Source organism: Centroberyx gerrardi, chromosome 9 (assembly GCF_048128805.1).
Source record: "Centroberyx gerrardi isolate f3 chromosome 9, fCenGer3.hap1.cur.20231027, whole genome shotgun sequence".
NCBI lineage: Eukaryota > Metazoa > Chordata > Actinopteri > Beryciformes > Berycidae > Centroberyx > Centroberyx gerrardi.
Window position 1 is genome coordinate 28,623,127 of NC_136005.1, and position 20,203 is coordinate 28,643,329.

Genomic DNA, 20,203 nt, shown 5'->3' on the forward strand with positions numbered 1-20,203 from the left:
CCAGTTTCCAATCTCTCTACAGAAGCCTGTTTGTTTTGGGCGGAGGACACTGTACCAGAGACAGTATTATATTGAGTATTATATAGTCTTTGACCGTACCCTTCCTGCCTGTAGGGGGCAGACTGCAGGTTTATCTGTACCGCCAACCTGCAGAGTGAAAAGCAGGACAGGAAGTACGATTCGTGTCCTAAAAAACATCAACAACCTGCTTTACCTCTCGGTAAAGAGAAGCAAAAACGTAACTGAAACTGATAAAACATATCAAGTGGTAATATCCGATGCAAAAGCCTTAAAAGCAGCAACCGGTGTAACTATTATGGGGTGAAGACTTCCACGCGCGTCGTTGAAATGGTTTGTTTTGGTGTTCAAAGTCAGCGGCTACTTTAGCTAAGTTTGCTAACTTTTTGTCAGCTGATTCGTGTGAAGTCGTTTAGACAGCCTCAGTAAGCGACCCGTCATCTAATATGCGTAGATATTGCTCTGTGTTTAGTTTTAGGAAGGTTGTGGATGTAGCCGGAGTCTTAACTCGCTGCCGTTGACGCGTCGGGTAGTGTTGATAGGGCCCAGGCCAGATAGGGTTTGCTCGCAATGGTCTTGCAGCTGCTCTCACCTGTCAACTAGCTGGCTCCTCTCCTCCTGTCTCCGTCTGCCGCTGCCCCCATGGCCCACTGCGGCCCCGACTCGAACGGAAAGGTATCGGCGCCGCGTCCAGACAGCGGCGCGGTTATCATGGCGTCGCAGGGTAGCGTAGACCAGAGCATGAAGCCGGTGCTGTTCGAGATCTTCGGGGAGATCTGGACCGTCCAGTCGCGGCTCGGCCAGGGAGTCTCGGCCTCGGTGTACCGAGTCAGCTCGGGCAGAGCCACCACCGCCGCTGTCAAGGAGTTTCAGGCCGACACTCAGGGAGGAGATTACGGGTATCACAAAGAGAGGTCCGTGCTGGAAGACATCCAGGGACATAAAAACATAGGTAACAGCATTCATTTCATCTTGGGAAACATGCAGGCCTGTGCCTGACCAGGGCATAATGTAGCAGGCAGAAAGTGTACCTGGGCTGCTTCATGTAACCTAACATCAGAGTTGGTGAATAGCAATTTGCATTATGTTGAAATTGATATTGAGTGGCATTACTAACTTTTCTTCTTACTATGGGAACTGAGAAGATTTCATGGTGGATTCTATGATATTGGTATTGGATTGGTTTATATCAAGGTGTCATTCAAGCCTACCTCCACCTTTGAATCTACTAGCCCCAATACATTCTGTTCTCTCTTTTGTATGGAGAGTATGTCAAGCCAAACTCCATTCAAAAATCTGACAATTCAGTGAGGCCATACTTATCTTCAAATGTAAACATCTGGAGAACATGATGTAACACCTTACAAATAGTTGGGATCCACTCTCTATTTGGCATACATATAATCCACCAAGCAGGACTTGATTTCAGTAAAATTTCACCTTTCAAAGTGGTTTGCCTGTTATTCCTACAGTTTTCTTACACCATAGTTGGCACTGGCAGTAGTGAGCAGTGTGAACCAATTCTAAATATTGAAATTTTATTGAAATTAAGTGCAAAATTGAGGAGTGGCTCACTGGCTCCTAACGATTCAGCAAAGGTCTTGACTCATATTTTGTGGGACATTCCATGTACCTTTGCAGATAAGCAGGACCACAATATATTACCAGAAATTAGACTGGAGTTTGACACATTGTTCTTCCACAAAAAGAGAACGGCACTTATCGTGGCTGAGTTGAGATATAAATCAATCCATTTTATTATCATATAAACCACCATGAAATTATCCAACCTGTTGTCACAGCAAGAAGGAACACCAGTAAGGTCCCCTCATTATCCATCTGAAGATATTACAAAATCCTTTATCTTATTTCTCAGTATGATGTGCTACTGCACTTGTATTGCACATTAGTTTTATGCTGGCACCCGTGTTTGATATGTTTTGCATGGCAAAGATGCAGGATGCTGCAAAACATGTTGCAGACAGCATTGCTAATAGGCAAGATCAGGATCCCTGGTTGAGAATGTTTTTAGAGGAGACCCAGTCTAATGAAACAATAGCAGTACTCTACTCTTGTCTTGTGGAGGGTCAGGACTCAGAAACAGGCAGATGCTTTGGAGCCAAACACATGGTTGTATGCTGCATTCACATCATATGGGAGTAACCATTGGAACGACTTCACATTCAAACTTGTCTGAAGCCGTCAAATGTCATGTCTCTTTCACACTCAACACACATGCCCTTAGTGAGTGATATATTTGGATTCATGTTTCACAGCAAACCCCATATTTTTTTTCATTTATGCTTTATTTAATCAGGTAGTCTCATTTAACCTAAGAGCAAAAAACATACATCTGAAAGCTGAGCTGAGAACAGTATGTTCTGCTAACTACTTGACCGCTGAGGTGAACAGTATTTTCTAGTAGGAAGCTCTTATCTGCTGTCTTTCCCACATCATGTGAATGCAGTGACAGTATAGGCATCGCTGTTCCTAATGCCAGACTCGCTCTCCTCCTGTTTCCCAGTGACGCTGTACGGAGTGTTCACCAATCACAGCTGTATGGGCGTGTCCACCCGCTGTCTCCTGCTAGAGCTCTTGGATGTCAGCGTGTCAGAGCTGCTGGTGAGAGGCAGTGCCCAGACAGGCAGCAGTGGTACCCAGGGTGGTAGGTAAGCCATGTGATGTCAGTGTTTTCCATACAGTCAGGGTGACCCACCACACCTATTCAATCGCAGGGAAACTGTGCAATACATTACAGGCCGTGGCAAATCGACATTGTGACACTTCACAGCAAATTATTGTAGTGCATATAAAATCTTTTGAACTTTTCTCGAAGAGTTTGTCCAAGGTGCCTGGCAGTAGATAATTCCCAGTTTACACAGCGTCTCATGCAACTATTCTCCAGTACCATGACCAAAATTTGGATGTTAGCGTAGTCGCTGAGAGGCCTTCATGCATTTATGAGAGCTAAGGCATTGGTGGGCATTTTATTTTATTTCATGACCTCATTTTCAGCAGACCCCAGCAAGGCCACTCCATGTGGCTGGTCCAGCACTGTGCCAGAGACGTCCTGGAGGCCCTGGCCTTCCTCCACAGGGAAGGCTACGTCCACGCCGACCTCAAGCCGCGCAACGTCCTTTGGAGCGCCGACGACGAGTGCTTCAAGCTCATCGACTTCGGCCTCAGCTTCAAAGAGGGAAACCAGGTGGGCGCTTGCCCCAGGAATGTGTGGGTTAGGAAAAGAGGAGGGAGGGCGATCATGGGAGTGTAACAAGCATGAGCAAATCCAGGGTATTTCTGTTTCCTTCTCTGTCCTTCTCTCCTTTCACTCTTTCACCCCTTCCCCTCTTCCCTTCTCCTTCTCCTTCTCCTCCTCCCCGACTTCCCATTCTCTCCCATCCTCTTCTCCCTTGCTCTGTCTCTTTACCCCTCCATCCTCCCATCCCCTTTCCCTCTCTCCTCCACCACCGCTCCCTCCTCCCATTTCTAACTCCCTCCCTGCCTCGCCCTCCCCCCAGGATGTCAAGTACATCCAGACCGACGGGTACCGCGCCCCGGAGGCCGAGCTCCAGAACAGCCTCGCCCAGGCCGGGGTGGAGGTGAAGGGGGACTCGGGCTGCACGGCCGCCGTGGACCTGTGGAGCCTGGGCATCATCCTGCTGGAGATGTACTCAGGAATCAAACTCAAAGAAACTGTCCGCTCCAAGGAGTGGAAGGTATGCCAAAGCCCTGGCTCTGGGTATGATACGGATACACATTATGTTCCAAAGTTACATAGAATAAGAAATAATAAATAAGAAGCATATGCAAGTAAATGTTTATAGACGTTAGTCTTAGGAAGAGATTTAAACATGTGAAGAAAAGTGCTTTTATTTGTTTTAAAATGTCCAGTAAAGCTAAACCCTTGTTGCAATGACAAAATAGCATGCTATGCTGTCTATTTCCCTCTCCTTCAGGACAACAGCGCTGCCATAGTAGACCACATCTTTGCCAGCAACAGCCTGGTGTGCCCTGCCATCCCTGTCTATCACCTCAGAGACCTTATCAAAAGGTAATTTCTCCCAGCTAAAGTAGCAAATACTGGCAATGTGGCGGGGTTCAGGTTTGTGACTGAGACTACTATATACTGGAATTATTATGTTGTATTTATTGTAATTATAACCTCTACAGTCATAGGTTTACATTGACCTTTTGCCTCTTTGTACCTGCAGCATGCTTCACAACAATCCCAAGCACAGATGCACAGCTGAAACTGCCCTGTTGAGCCCATTCTTTAGCATTCCCTTTGGTATGTGTAAATATTTGAGACGTACACCCAGATTAACACATATCTCCCTTCTCTCTAGTTCGCCACATTTACTTCTCTGTGTGTGTGTGTGTGTGTGTGTGTGTGTGTGTGTGACAGCTCCTCACATTGAGGACCTGGTTCTGCTACCCTCTCCTGTCCTGCGTCTGCTCAACCTGATTGACGACAGCCATCTGCACAATGAAGAGGAGTATGAAGGTAGAGCCACCAAAGGAATTATTATCACGAAATAAGGCAAATACCATGAATTGTGTAGCTTCACTATTGGCTGTCTTTGTTTTTCACAGATATCCTGGAGGACATGAAAGAGGAGTGCCAGAAGTATGGCTCAGTGGTTTCTCTGCTCATCCCCAAGGAGAACCCAGGGAAAGGACAGGTTAGACTAAACCCACGTCTTAAAAAGTCTTAAAATAGATTGAAAAAAGAGTTCCAAAGCACTCTTCAGGCAAAAAAAAAAAGTGATTTATCCACATTACATTTACATTTGTTATCAAAAATGCATCTTGGGCAGCCAGATAGAATGCCCTCGCCCCGCGCTTTCCCCCCCTGCAATATGCACATTCCGTTCACAATGACAGTAAACATCTGGTATCGTTTGTACTCCAGCCGTGAGTCTTATCCATATCCAACTTATGGTAAAGGTTTTCACCTGTAGCCTGACGGTGTTTGCTTAAACAGATTTTAATCCGTCCCCAATGCGTCTTGGGTGTATTTACACCTGATTGTTATGTTGATAAATGCGTAAATGGGGTCTTTTTGTGCTCCAAAATGAGTTCAAAATTAATTTATTTAGAATTTTTGGTGTAAAATTTGGACAAAAAGTATTCTTTTCTATTTAAGTGGAGTGGCACGTAATGAAATTTGTGCGAAAGTTCCATAAGCAGAAACATAAAGTTTGCAAAAGTGGCTAAACTGTCTCACTGGAAAAGCATTTCATGACATATTATCTGTACTTGTACTGTACTCTGTACATATATACAGTGTATTCTCTCTCCTTTCCTCATTCTCATTCACTCACTCACTCACACCGTTTGTGTGTCCGCCAGGTGTTTGTGGAGTACGCCAACTCCAGTGACTCCAAAGAGGCTCAGAGGCTGCTGACCGGCCGCACCTTCGACGGGAAGTTTGTGGTGGCCACCTTCTACCCCCTCAGCGCTTATAAAAGAGGTTACCTGTACCAGACCGTGCAGTGAGCTCCCTCAGCCCGAAGCTCCATTTATACCTCTGCATTGTTCGCATGAAAAACAAACCATCTGCGTAGGGGCAGCACAAAGGAGCATCCATATTTCTTTTCAGGGTTTCTTTTCTCACAAATGTAACTGGCCTACAGATATAGATTCAGTTATAAATCGGTATAGTTAAAATCAAAAGTTGAAAAAATAATACTAATTCCTGCACGTTCCCATGTGCTGTTCGCTACAGTCAAACCGCGGTTCACGCAGAGAGTATAAATCAAACTCGGCAGCGAGGAGCACAAGGCCGACAAGTCACTCCCGCCGCCTCCGCTCTGTGCGCTACTGTATCGATGCACATCCATCCAATGCTTCAACGTGACCTGTATCTATCTCATTTAATTCCTCTAGGTCAGAGGTTCCCAAACTGGGCCCCAAGAGGGTCCCTGGGACCCTTGAAAGGGTCCCAGGGCATCCCTAGCCAATGTATAAGAATGACTAGGGACAGACGAGAACAGTCTGTGGTCTAAAGTGCATTTACCCAGGGGCTCCATGAAGTTTGGGAATCCCTGCTCTACGTCACGTCTGAATTGGTGCGTCTGTCTGGAGTAATTAGTTGTGAAACGTTCTATCTCGTCAGTAAACTCAGGGATGTGATCAGGAACATAAAAAAAGCAGGAAAACATAGATCTCCCAGTCGGAAGTTGTATGTCTCCTATCCACTAAACCTAAAATCCTGAAAACAAATCCCCCTGAACATCACATCCCTGTAAACTTAAGGTATTCTGTGGTGAACGTCGGTGTCCTTTACTGCCGTTGAAAATGCTGATGTGATTACGTTATCCTTGCCTATTTATATTTATGTTGAAACTTAATTGAGAGGAGGCGGCTCGGTACAAGGGGTTACAGCCTCTGCCTGCTCCTGCTACAGTTTTCAGGGAGGAATGGTTTGGAGTGACCCATCCTTTATCACTCACTCACTATCATTATCTGAGCAGCCCAAGGGGTCCTAGTGCCCCGTCCTGTAGCCTTATGCTTTGTAGCTTATTTACAAAAATCTACATACTGAGGGTGTATATATACAATCCATTGTCTATGCTCTCCTTTGATGATGACATACAGTGAGCTTTGTGTTTCAACAGCAACACTTTGTTCAATATTTTGGCTAGTCATGTGACTTAAGTGAAATGATGCAGTGACAAACAGGTGAAGTTAAGCCTGTCTAAGCTTTAATTTGTGGTAATATATAAGATGTCAGTAGTGCGGCCATATCCATGCATTGCAGACTTGTAGAGCTCATTGCACACTAAGAATTTTTGCCTACATACTGAAAATGACTACTTTATGAATATGATATTAATCTGTCCAAATTGTATAATGTATGCATTGTATAATGGGTCCAGCAGTTGTGCAATTGTAGTTTCAACTGTGTTTGAAAATGTCCTCTAACTAAAGCCAGTAGTCTATACTTTGACCTCACAGTCATTGTGTAATTCCACATCTAAAATAACAGCATGGAGCCAAAGCATCAAGCAATGTGTTGCTGTTCATATTCTCATGGAGCTTATTGAAAATGCAGACATAGCCATTGTATAACTCCAGCTTTTACATGCTTTTTCTACTGCTGCTCCACCCTGAGAGGAATTGTTTTAAAGATCCTGCAGCACTAATGCAGGATGGGGGGAGAGTTCTGCAATGGCTGCCCCCAGCTGGATGGGGTGTGATCTTAAATTCTTAAACTGAACAGTACAACTTTCCGACGCTTTCAAATGATACTGTCAGTATTTCAGTTAGTTTGTGGGTAGATGGGTAGACAGACAGTTTCACTTAAAATGTCCATAAACATGCTTGATAAGTCTGAATAGAAGACGAGATGAGTTGGTAAGCATGTTTTTTTTTGCAGTGTAATATACTCCTAGCAGTAGAATCAGAACTGCTTTCATTCTGCTGTGGATTGAGTCCATCCAGTGGTAACAGTGGATGTGCAGCACCCGTCAAGCCCACTCTCGTCACCCCTAAAGGCCAGATGATATCTGCACAAGTGCCCTGTGAAAATTCACAAGCTCGCTAACTAACCAAACTGCTGCTAAAACAACAGGTTGCGCTACGCTTTGTATGCGTCGATTCATTATGTAGCCCGAGCCTCTGCCTTAGAAAATCATTCCCTCCCACCTGATGTAGTCGGGCCCAGTGACAAAAAACAAAGACTTCCCCTTTTTTTAGAATACAATAAAAATAGAGTAGTCTTCTATTTCAAGTGCTTCCTAAAACTGCACATTGCCCATTTATCACCGTGCTGTTATCAAAGTGAAGAGCTGACGTAGGTTCCCCCATCTTGTAGAGCACAAACACAGAGCCAAGGTCGGGCCCTATTCAGTCAAAATGGGCAACAAGATTTCAGGATATGAGTAGAGGCAGACATTAAAATATCTAAAGTTGTTCTGAGACTGCTGTAGAAACCCATTTAGTTTAAATAACGCTCTATTTCTCCTTCCCATTTGTACAGAGCAGAAAATGTTTGAATTCTACATCTACAAATGTTTCCCCTCGAGTTAGTGTAATGGGGCGCTAACCCAGAGCGGGAGGATGTGTCGAAAATTTGAAAAAGCTGCAATGTTGTGTTGTCCAAAGTACCGCGAAAAGCATATTTTTCTACAATACTTTTTTTTCCATATCTTGAAAATGTGAATTCCAAAGGCGCCACTAGAGAGCAGCGGTGGCCTACTCTGAGAATCATGATTTGATTCTGAACATGAATTAGATCTGAATTAGACTGCAACCACTTGACTACAGCACTTTTTTTTTATTAGCCATCTGTGGTACATGAGTAAAAATCCACCTATTTTTGTACTTTCTCGCATATTTCTGTAGTGTGTTACCTGCAGTCTGAGCGACCCCCTGTATTTATTCCTGAATGAACTGACGGATGTAGAAGCTAGGTTGATTTCAATTGTTTCAATTATTTCTCTTTACCAGACACTTGTGACTAGTCTCCATGTTGGTCCTCATGTAGGGATGCTAACAGGCTGTTGAACTGGGGAACTGAGGAGCAACTCTTCTCCCACATTTCTCCCACAGTGTCTGGTGAAGAAGAATTCTACTTTGAAAATGCCAAGATATTCCTTTAAGGCATTTGACGTTTGATTTTGTCTTTGATTGGAATTTGTGATGTAGGTCCATATCTAGTGAAGAGTCTCCTATACATGTGGCTCAGCTTCAGAAGTGCTCTCTCCTAAGACAAATATATGGTTAAGGTCTGTAGCAGTGCTGATCTGGGATAACTGACCAGGTCCACTTGTGTTTCGTGATCACCTGAAAGGAGAAACTGACCATAGATCAGCCTTCTCACATGATAAATATGGGTCTTGATCTCTATGGCTTATATTGCGCTGTAGTGCATTACGAGTGTATGTAAGGTTGTCTCTCCTCTTGGCTGTTAAGTTTGAGAACGCATGACAAATCAGTGTGTGCTATTTATCGGGCTATGGTGAGAGTGTACACTTGGATAATCCTTAAGGGGTAGTGAGTGTGTGCAAGAGTGTGCGCATGGCTTATGTCAGCATGAACATGAGGTGTCGGATGCGCTGGGATGTTTGAGCAGTATTACCCAGCAGTTTTGCTGTTTGTGTTCCTCATTCAGTATGATGTGAAATCACAAATACTTGTGAAAGTGATGTATGAGACTGGGCCAGATAGAGGCCCCTGATACCCATGTTGGGGAAATGGAGTTTCATTTTAACTTGAGATATCCACAATTTGAAAAAAAGTACTTTTAGTAGCAAAAAACGAAAATGATGTTACTTTGTTTAAAGGACAGTAGGTGTCAAGTCCTTAATTGACAAAATGATACCACTTAAACTGACTGAATCTTCAATATTTTAGAGATCTTGAATCCCTACAAATGGATGTATAGCTCTAAATATAATTCTATATATAATATAATAATATAACTCTCCAAATGTCTGGTCTTCCACTCCTGAACTGAGCTTAACTTCCAAAGCTCTGTCCAGTTCAAACGCTGCCTGGGCTTTCCCACTACTAGCTACTAATGGCTGATGGTCGTCCCAATCCCCTTTTGGAGACCTTAACAATAAACAGCTAGAGGTGACAAAGGAAAGGAACACAGAGACAAACTAAGAGTCTGAAGAAGACTGATTCATAAATGATAGAAATAAGTATGACATTTATCTTTAGTCAATATTGTAATTTTTGTGACATGACCATCCATTGATGAGCCACTATTGAAAGCATACTGTCATTGTGAATACACTGCAACATGATCAGTTTATCACTGGTTTATATTGCTGGTCGACTTCTACCACATACTTGATGATAGCACTGATTGTGGTCAAGATGATCTTCTGCCTCAATATGAATCCGTTAACAATAGCATCTCTGTTTGGTGTGCATTAATGTTAACAATGGGGCTATTCTCGGTTGTTGATGGAGTTTGGGTTTCCACAGAAAAGGGCATAGCGGGTTTTCTATTAAAGGGTTGTACCTTCGCGTTATTTATGTTATTGCTCTGCCTGCGTGAATGGAAATGATTTACTAGAACGCAAACCACTTGATCTAGCTACTGGTAATATTCGTTATCTGTTAGTCTGCAGCTGCTGCTGCTCAGACTTGGTTAATCCAGCTTTGGCCCCATTAGCATTAGCAGTTTGAATGTAAGTTAATGCAGATGATTGGACAGCTAGTACAGTAAGTGCCCATAATCCAAGACACTTCTAACTAACTCGCTGCCACAAAGCTGTGAGGTGTGAGTGTCGGCGGCACAGTGTGTCTGTACATGTCTCTCTTGGCAGTACAGCGTTTAAAGTATTAGACTCAAATATTTATTCAGGCTGCAGTTGACCTGAATGATTTAATATCAAGTTGTTTGCTGCATGTCAGGTCCTGTTATGAGCTTAGTGTAGCTGAATCCTGAAAGCATCCTCCTGCTAGCAAAGCTCTAGGATACGCACAAGCAGCTGCTTTTTGTATTTTGTTTACAGAATTATGGTCATTTCTGTTAATTTAGAGGATAGATGGAGTTTGTTTTGATTGTCTTTTTCTTCACCAAGATTATTAATATATCCATCTCAGATTTGTATCCCTGTCGGCTTAGACAATTGTCATTGTTGTCCCTTGCTAATTATGTGCTATGCAGGCACAGGTCTCTTGTAAAGACACCTGGGGCCAGATGGATAAAACTCTGTGTATATTCCAGACTGTGCGCACAAAATTGGAAACATGCATACAGTGTTTTCTTCAGGTTTATAAATCCTGCTTATGTTGTGTTCATGTATTGTTCCGTTTTATAAATCTCAATCATTGTCAAACTGTGCTCACATGAGCTTAATGCCCACTGCCACAACACCATTATTTAACCTGGTTTGGACTTTAACACCAATCATCATCATGGGCCAGAAAATCACTTTCAGACTTCTCCTCTCTTTAGTGTTGCATTGGCAGCATCCTCTAACAGCGCCACAGCAGCCATTAAATCCTTATGCACAGCCATTACACACCGCTATATATTGTGAGCCATAACAGCCTATTGATTGATCACACATGACCAGGTCTGATTTATGATCTGATATGTGCTTATTATTATTCCCACATTAGGATATGGGTGACAAGATGCAAACCTATTTAGTCGCGCTAGAATACAAATCATTCTAGTAGAAAAAAGGATGTTAATGGACACATCCATAGATGTTATGATTATATGAAACTCCGTTGAGACATAATAGACTACTGTGGTGTGCTGAAAAGATTAATTCTTTGACGTTCTCCTTCTCTTTGCCACGTTGCTATATCACACTCAGCTGACTCATGAAAGTCTGTGTAAGCATGGTGTAAAGCGTGGAGGTACGCACGTTCTCACAGCACATTATTTTTTATAAATACTAATTTCTGTGTGGAAAGTGAAAGTAATTTAGTGACTTTTTTTTTTGATACATCCGGCCGCTGGAATGAACTTGGTACGGCCTAGTCTAGCGTCAGGCCCGCTGACAGTAGCGTGATGTATATGGTGTTAAATTATTTACAAGGTGGTAGACTGCAGTCCCGATGATGAGGTAACGCACACAATGTTGATCAGGGGAAACTGAGCGACGGAGAGGGAGCAGGGTGGAGAACAGAGAGAGTGAGATGCCTTTGAGAGCGGTGTCACGCTGCACTGGGCCCGAGGCGATCCTGAGGGGACGGTGATTCTCTTCTAGTCATTATTTCATATTCTAGGGTTGTGGCTGTGTTGACAGCTAAACACTACATAACCCCTGCCGGAGCCCCCCGGAGAATCCTCCTGAAGAGCGTTCAAAACGGAGAGCCAAGCGGTTAAGCCTTCAGAGTCTGGTCTTCATCCTTCTGGCCTCGGCTCAGTCTCCCTCACCGGCCTCTTACCTTACCGGCCTGACTTGACCTCTTCTGGCCTCTGCCCTGTTATGATTTAGTTAGTATGCGTGAGGTCTGCCGCTCTGTTTGCCTTCTCAGGACTCAGAGGTCCCACCATTCTGCTGGAGATGAATCGGTGATGAATGCAGATGGCGAGAGCCGCTGTTAGACAGAGATAGGTGAGGTCAACATCGGCCTGACACGCTCAGGCTTTAGTAGGCTGTTTTCTCACATCTTTTTCCTGGCCTCCGATTCCTCCAACTCCCCTCGTTCTCCACCTTTCTCTCTCCGACTCGAGCGTGACACTTGAGTAGTACTTTGCAGTGCTTGAACTCAATGACAAACCAAAGCTTTATTCGCTCTCTCTGCTTTTAAGGCTGCACTAGGCGAGATTTCTATGTGAAATTACACATTATTATTATCTTATCGGCCTATATCATATATTTTCTTTCCTGTTGTGCTGTTGCTGCTCAACATCGTTCCTTTGTGCACTGACAGAGATTCAGGGTCGTACTTTAATTCATAGCATCTGACCTCTAATGCCTAACTTTAATAAGGTCTCAGCACAGATGTGCGTTAGTGTGTGTCTAGATGATGCGGACAAGGTGTGTGCGTGCATGTGTAGAGGAGTGGTTAGCAATAGTTTTTGTAAGCAGTGTGTGTACGCTGCAAGTGCCCATATGGCATTGTGCGGTCTGTGTGTGGATGGCATGTGTGTGAGAGAGATATGTGACATTGTGTATTGAAATAGATTGGACTACTTTTTTCCTCCATGCAATACTCATTGTGTGTGCGTTATTGTTAAAGCTGTTTGCAATCCTAAATTCTAAGGAAGTTGTGAGACTCCAGACTCAATTGGGAACTGAAGAGCGAACATACCAGAGTGCGTGTTCCAAAGTGACCAGTTGTTTACACCCTAATGTTTGCAACAAACTATTCCTTTTGACAAAAGCACACATAACTTGGGCTAACCTTGAAATTCTTTACAGCACAGACGATAAAAACTCAAGTGAATAGTCAAAAAAATCTCATAGAAAGAACTACTGATTCGTTCCCATTGATCAGCTGTTTTGTTCTGATTGGCAGAAGTTGACTGAACTATTTTGCTGAAGTCACCTGAGTTAAACTTTTCTCATGTCAGGTAAATGAGTATCTCACTAAATCAGTGCTCATGTGTTTTTACTTCCAAATGTACAGTCTGGTGGCCCAGTTTTGCATGGTCCCTGCAATTAAAAGTCCCCAAAGTTTGGGGACGGTCCCTTATTGGAGGTACAAAAGGACTGTTCTAATGTGAATGACAGAACTAATTTTGCTCATTTATCACGCCTAAAATGAAACTTATTCAATGAAATGTCGGAGTAAGTTTCTCAAGTTGAGATAAAAAGTTCGACAAGTGCTCCAGAACAGAGCTTTCCTCAGAAGCTCTTCTCAAGCACAGTAACTTGAGTAGTTGTTGCAGAGTTGTTCCCTCTCTGCTGAGCAGAAAAACAGAACCTGATGTTAGATCTCCTCCACTGAGACAGAGCCTGAGTCAGGTCAGAAAATCCAGGTATGGTCTTCAGGAAGAAATGAGCATTGACTTTAATTCTGTTCAAATCCAAACAATGTCTGAGTGAAGAACTTTTTGTCTGTTTTTTGAGCACAAACCTGAAGAAACCATGACATTTCTCAAATAGTCATAATACTTTGAATCCAAATCTGACCCAACCCAAGAAACTAAGTAAGAATCTGGTCGGCCCAGCGAGACCCGAACCTGTTGGGGGTCTCATGGTTTGGGAGTAAATGTCAAGCCTTCATGAAAACCAAACCCTGGCTGAGCTGTCCGACAACCAAAAACCAAATGAATCATTCATTGTTGTCATAATTTCTCGTTTCTCTTACACTCTGAACAACTCAAAACCAAAAAGTCATATCTTTTATTGTAATATTGTTCAAGAAAAAAAGTCATAAGACAATCTTAATGTCCATTGCTGCCTTTGTTTAAAGTCTTCCTTTTGGTTTTATTTGAAGTCACCTTGGTTGAGAACCAGGTTTGTTGAACTTTGTGTGCAGATTGTACCGCAGTGTTCAGATTTGACTTGTACAGCAGAAGATGTTACAGAGAACACTGGGATATTTGAAGAAGCAGGATGATTCATTTGGCCAGATAAATTTAAATGGCACAACTTGATAAGAGTTAATGAAATTATATAATGAAAGATCATCACTTGGTGCAGTATTGGTACTAGAAAGAGTACAAACCACCATCCATACAAACCAATATGCAAACAAGAATGAAATATAAATAAAAAGAGTTCCATATTAACGCTTATTCCCACATATCTGGCTAACTGGGCAGTCCTGCTTCTTGAAACGCCCCCGCAGCTCAAACTGAACTAAAAAACATGAATGTTACCGTTCATTTCACAACCCGAGTGTCCCGCCGCTCGAAGGAAGCACGATGTGGGAAATTCACTGGATGCAAGGTACATACGACGTGTGAATACACGTGCGAGTCAGTCCGTGCTTTACAGCTTTCCAACCGAGTGAGTGTCATGGCACTCGTGCTGTTGTGTTTGCATATCTCACAATAAACATGATGCTTTACTTGAACTGATGCCGGTCTCAGTTTGTTATTTCAGGGTCCATTAAATGACTGATTTATAGATTTATAGATGAATGGATGGACGGGCAAATAGATAACTTGTTTAATGGGGGGTGTAGGATTTGGAATTGGGGATATCTATCATGTAGGTAGGAATAATTTAATTTCACTATGATTTATTTAACTAGAAATTGGAGAATGTATAAGAATGACTCTGCTAAGTTTCACTCTCACCTACAATTCAAAACTAAATCAACATCAAATTTTATTGGGCGTTCCTTTGTTAAGAGCACAGAGTATAGACAGTTCAATACAAGATCAATCTTCCCATATGGAGACGCTGAGACTACATTTTATTAAATGGGGGTCCGTGGAGCCTAATGGATGTTGATGTGGGGGTCTGAGACATCCTACAGGATTTAGACAGTTTAAAGAGGGTCTATTCCAGAAATTCAAATGTCCCTTTATTTATGTACATATATGGTCAAAGATGTTTAATGAAGACATTGTTCAAATTTGAGTGATTAAATTTAAAGTTACTGCATTTTAACTAACTCCAGTAAACGCATCACAACTGGACTTGGTCTTGATTGGCTCCCCTCACTAAATCGCTAAAATCCTCCCAATCAGGCCAGTTTGCAGCATTTGCAACATTATCCTGAGCCACAGTGTATTTGAAAACCAAATCATATAAACTAGAATAATACGAGAGACCTATAAAGTGAAAGAGAACATGTGAGCGGTGTAATGTGCTGCTCCGGCCTACAGGGAGCAGCGTAGCCCTACAACACGCTCATTCCAACCTCCTGGATTCCTTCACATTCTGTCTGTTGTTGTTGGAGCCATCGATCAGCCTCTGTTGTCTCCTCCTGCGGGGAAAGTGAACCTCACAAACACATCGAATAAATTCATCATCTAACAAGGTGGCCATTGATTTCAGTCCCGGTCTGAAATGGATTGTTTTGCCGTGAAGTTTTTACCAAGTGATCAAACGCTTGCTGCATCTCTCTCCGTCAGTCTATCCATCTCTTTTCTCTCCACTCTCCACAAAAAGGGCTCTGTATAGCACCAGAAAGGGGTTTGCATTGGCTTGTGCATAGCTGAACCCTTTGAGAATGTATGAAATGTGAAGTTCATGAGGGGTTTGGACTTTGATCATCAATGGCTAATTTGTACCAGAGGTTGTTCCATGTTAAACATTAAAAAAACACTGAAAATCTGTTTGTTCCTTTATAGAAGTATCAGGTGTTTTTGGAGCCATTCATGGTTCTTCAAACACACTTTAAGAACCATTTAAAGGTTCATGTGCTTCTTTAAATAGCGATGGTTCATTTGCCCCCAAAAAAATAACCTCCCCAAAAGAATCCTCTTTTCTTCTTCTTGGGGAGAGTTAAGCTGTGGGCGAGATATGCCAGAGGGAATATTGTGCGAAGCCCAAACCATCTGCAGGGAGAAGAGATGAGGTGAAAACAGGATTGTGGGAAAATACCGTACAGCTCGCTGTCCTAGGAAAAGATGAGAGTACAGGCACAGTCGAGTCAGTCAACATCAATTAAAGCACTCTGCTGCGCCGGGTCACTGCGGGTAGCACCATTGATTGACTAATTGTATTTTAGAGCGAGAGCGCAGTCAAAACAAGCCAGAGGATAATACAGTAAACAAATAACCTGCCACTTGAGTTACACATGTTCGAAATATCAAATTTACTTACCTAATGTGGAACAGATTCTGTGTAATCCGATTTGTGAGTCATAAATGTCATTTTTATCTGGATGTCAGATATACATTTTTGTCTAAACAGGGAAAAAGTAGGGCCAAAGTTAAGTCTCCTTTCATTACGGCCAAACACATCTATTCTCTCTCAAGGAAAGTTCTAGTAATTCTAGTTATAGTAATCTGTCTGGTACAAATCAAATTCCTGGTTTTAAAGTAAGCCTAATTGGAAATGATCAAGACATTTATTCTACGCGGTGCGCACAGCCGGGCTATTTATCTAGATATTTCACTCCCTTGATCTGCTTAACGAGGCAGTTTTACAGCAGCGAACTGACATTTCCTAATGGGCAACTTGTCATTTAGAAACAAATGTGGGCGCAACTGAATTAAGTCGTAATGATTCATATATAAATCACGCTTACCTTGGCTGCAAACTGAGCATAATCTTCAAGTTTTATTGACTAGAAGATGACATCCAAGTTAGGGCTGCATTTCTCTGAATGAAGCCCAGACTGACACTCAACATGCCGCAGTCTGATCCAGCTTGTGAAGTCCCATCACCTTGTGGTTTTACATTGTTGGTGAACCAAATCTAGTTTGTATTTTATTAGCCTGTCCTGTTCACTGTGACATATTCAGCCATCTCCGCTGTGGTGGAGGCTGTAAAATGGAAAGGATTAATAACTTTGTAACAGTAACAGGCGTAAAGAGACTGAGACGGCATCGCTAGTGAGTTAGTCTGTATGGGCCGTGTCCCACAGGCCCTAACAGGGTTTAACATCCGAGTTCCTCCTGCACAAAACCAAAGTGGAGGCCGCACACTGACAGCTGCTCCCAAGGTGTATGAATTTATTAACACCAACACATGACTACTGTTGTGACGCTTTGTTCGGGGATGAAAAAAAAAAGTCTCAACAAGTCATTTAGTCTCATTCAGGCTTGTGGAAAAGTTGAAAATCCTGCCAATGGGTTTCACTTGTTTCCAATTCAAGTTTCACTTGTTTCAGCAGCACAGAACTTGAATGGATAGAATGGTCCTTCCACTGTTTGCTATGGTAATTTGGCTAGTACAGCATAAAATGGCAATTATGGAATTTTAAGGGTTAGTTGCTATGGTGACAATGCAAGTCTGGACATTAAGGCCGTAAAGTCTGTCACACTTGAAAACTGTGCAGATGAGTCTGTTAGCAAACTGTCAAAACTCAACTGAAAGCTAACGTTAGCAACGAGGCTAATGTAGCTTTATCAAAGATTGTACTTCTCTCTCTAGCTCTTCTACTCAACATTAGCATATTAGCAATCCATGGCAGCATGGCGACCAAGAAGCTCCTTTGGTCCTCGGTTTATACACAAGCTAGCTAACGGTACACATAAAAATGGCCGCCGCTTCGACCATCCAGGAATGTTGATTTGAATGGAAATGACCGTTCTATCCATTCAAGTTCTGTGTTCAGAAGTTTTCTAGGAACAATCGTCAGTATAACAAGACAGAATAAGGCCGATCACTCAACTGGTATCAGGAAAGTGACACTTGAGTCCAAATGAGCCTTGAAACAAGGTGGTTTGCATTGGAAACAAGTGGAACTGTCTCACTTCATTGGCAATTGTTTCACTTGCTTTAAGAAAAATCTGATTTTAAAGCTCTATGCTACATTTAACGACTTGTTACGATGGAGATTTTTTCACAGCGAACCCCCTGTGGCCTGTTAGACTCCACAGACCGACCTGCTGCTGCTTCCCAGTTAACAGCCTGTGTGTGTCTGTCTGTGTTACCTCTCCCAGCCTGTCTAAGAGGCTTTTACTTTACAGCCTCCCCCCCACAAAAGGAGGCCTTGTTTGGGCTCGGAGAGGCTGCGATAGCCTCCCCTGGATGAAAGCTGGAAGGAGGGAGACATGAATGGATAGACGGTTGAATGAGGTAAGGAGGAGACGGTAAAAAAAAAAAAAAAACTCTCACAGACTCTCACATCTTCGCTTTCGTTCACTCAGATGTGCACCAGAAAGAGGAAGAAAAAAAAACAGGCATGCTGGAGCACTTGTCAGCATGGCAGGGCTTTGAGAGACGGGGGCAATTACTGTCTCAGACGTTGGCCCCTAGAGAGGGGGGGTGTGGAGAGCAGGAGCAGAAAGGCAACCGCCGAGGGAGGAAGACCCAAGAGACTCCGCACTTCTACTGCATCTGAGGTGAAGGAGGGGAAGAAAGGATAAACACAGAAATAAAAATACATGTGCTGAGACAAATCAATCTGCCCACACGCAGGTTAGTTTTGCCTCTTAGGTGCTACGTGTCGCATTTTCCAAGATCAATATATCATTGTCAAATTAATTGTGATAAACCATGGTCTATCTCAGTGTTTCTCAACGTGGGGTCCAGGGACCACCAGGGGTCCTTGAGGGGGTTCCAGGGGGTCCCCAGCAAACTGATGAATTGTTAAACTTCAGCATTATTTCATTTACAAGAAGTTAACACAATCAGAGAATGTAGAAGAAAGACTATTTTGATCATAGTTTCACTGTTATCTCTCTACCTACAATACAGACAGTCATGGAATTCTGGACAAAATCATATCTAATAAAAATATTCTCAGATTTGGGTTCGAGAGACAAAATCTCCTTAGATGTGGACTAAATTAGGGGTCCTTGAAAAAGGTTGAGAATCACTGGTCTATCTCACACCAGTGGTATTGGTAATGCTAGTGTTTCTCAAAATTAAGACCGTGTTTCCCATGATTCTTGTTGTTTCCTGTTCTTTGGTTAAAGATTCTGTCTTTGGCTTTACTAAAGAAGTTAAACATGTTGGAAGTGATTTCTGTGTCTCTGGTAGATAGCTCTGTCCGGTGTGCATGATAACACGTACAGCATATTAAATATGTTATGTTATTAAGTATGTTAAGTAATCGTTAGCAATTAGCATTACCCCAAAAGTGAGAAAATGAGAACTTGTAGCAGCTCTGAGGCTGGATGGTTAGTTCATTTTAATGACATGCATCTAAACCTGCCAGGCTTGTTTAGCAGATTGGTAAAACAGACTAAATTTGACAAAAATAATTCACTTTCAATTGCAGAATATCTCTCTTCCTGCAACACTTTGTGTGTAACTTGTTTTGTTTACACAGGAAATGAGCATAGCCATTTTTAGCCTTTACAGCTACAGTTTTTGTGCTGTTGATTGTAAGATACTTCACAAATGATGAAGATTGAGATTTTTTCAGAAATTATGAATCTACAGGTCATAGAATAAAACCAATACCAACTATGGATTACTAAAAGGTTTATCTCCATACTTTGGATAATGCTATTTGCCCAGTGTTACATAACATAGCGTTAGCATGCACACCGGACAGAGCTATCTACCAGAGACACAGAGATGATTTTGGTGCCAATCCTCTTGCCACATGTTTGGTATGGAGACCGATGGGCCAGTGGGTGAATAAGCAATCCAGCAAATTTCCCGCCCAATCCAACCTGATGGCACACAATGTAAAATACATTGTAGAAGCAGGTAGATGCTGTCAATCTTGTAAGTGATGGTCTTGTTTGTTTACAGTGATTATAATAATGTCTCAAAATTATAAAAATTTATTGATGGTAAAATGCTACACGTAGCACCTTGAATAATTTGATTTGAGCGTAACTGTGGCTGGAGCTGTCTCGAGGCTCTGTAGTGTTGGATTGATTGGGTTGACAGAGCCTCTGGTTTCCTCTCAGGTTAAGCTCTCTCTCTCTCACACACACACACAGCCATAAACTTTCCTCACACTGATCAATAAGCCTGATAAGAACTCTATCCTGCCAGCTGGCAGTGACTAATGCTTTGGCAGACAGGCAGCTTCTCCTGGAGGTCAGGGTATGCCGGCTGCGAGCCGAGAGTCAGCAAGCAGCCTGCAGAGAGGGAAACAGTGGATGACAACCTTGGATAGGAGTGGAGGTGTGTGTGTGTGTGTGTGTGTGTGGGGGGGGGGGGGTTACAGGCAAAAGCAAGAATGAAAACTCATGAAAAATACGATCACAAATCAGGAGGAGTCC

At 42.8% G+C, this 20,203-nt stretch overlaps 1 protein-coding gene and 1 long non-coding RNA gene across 2 annotated transcripts; both read left to right on the top strand.

The window, feature by feature from the left end:
- Nucleotides 1-660: 660 nt before the first annotated feature.
- On the top strand, nt 661-5,517 carry uhmk1 (U2AF homology motif (UHM) kinase 1). The gene is made up of 9 exons (XM_071918311.1): nt 661-970; nt 2,543-2,687; nt 3,034-3,223; nt 3,537-3,734; nt 3,975-4,069; nt 4,230-4,306; nt 4,424-4,522; nt 4,612-4,700; nt 5,371-5,517. The coding sequence occupies exons 1-9, from the start codon at nt 661-663 to the stop codon at nt 5,515-5,517; spliced, it is 1,350 nt and encodes a 449-aa protein (XP_071774412.1).
- A 715-nt stretch (nt 5,518-6,232) lies between these two features.
- On the top strand, nt 6,233-14,469 carry LOC144539802 (uncharacterized). The gene is made up of 2 exons (XR_013505103.1): nt 6,233-14,267; nt 14,377-14,469. It is a non-coding gene; the product is annotated as an uncharacterized LOC144539802 (long non-coding RNA).
- The last annotated feature ends 5,734 nt before the right edge of the window (nt 14,470-20,203 follow it).

Bases quoted from the DNA above. Each gene is read 5' to 3' on its own strand.
- uhmk1 (XM_071918311.1), top strand. From the start codon at position 661: ATGGCCCACTGCGGCCCCGACTCGAACGGAAAGGTATCGGCGCCGCGT. The intron at 3,735-3,974 runs GTATGCCAAAGC...CCTCTCCTTCAG, and splicing joins TCCGCTCCAAGGAGTGGAAG to GACAACAGCGCTGCCATAGT. The intron at 4,070-4,229 runs GTAATTTCTCCC...TTGTACCTGCAG, and splicing joins CTCAGAGACCTTATCAAAAG to CATGCTTCACAACAATCCCA.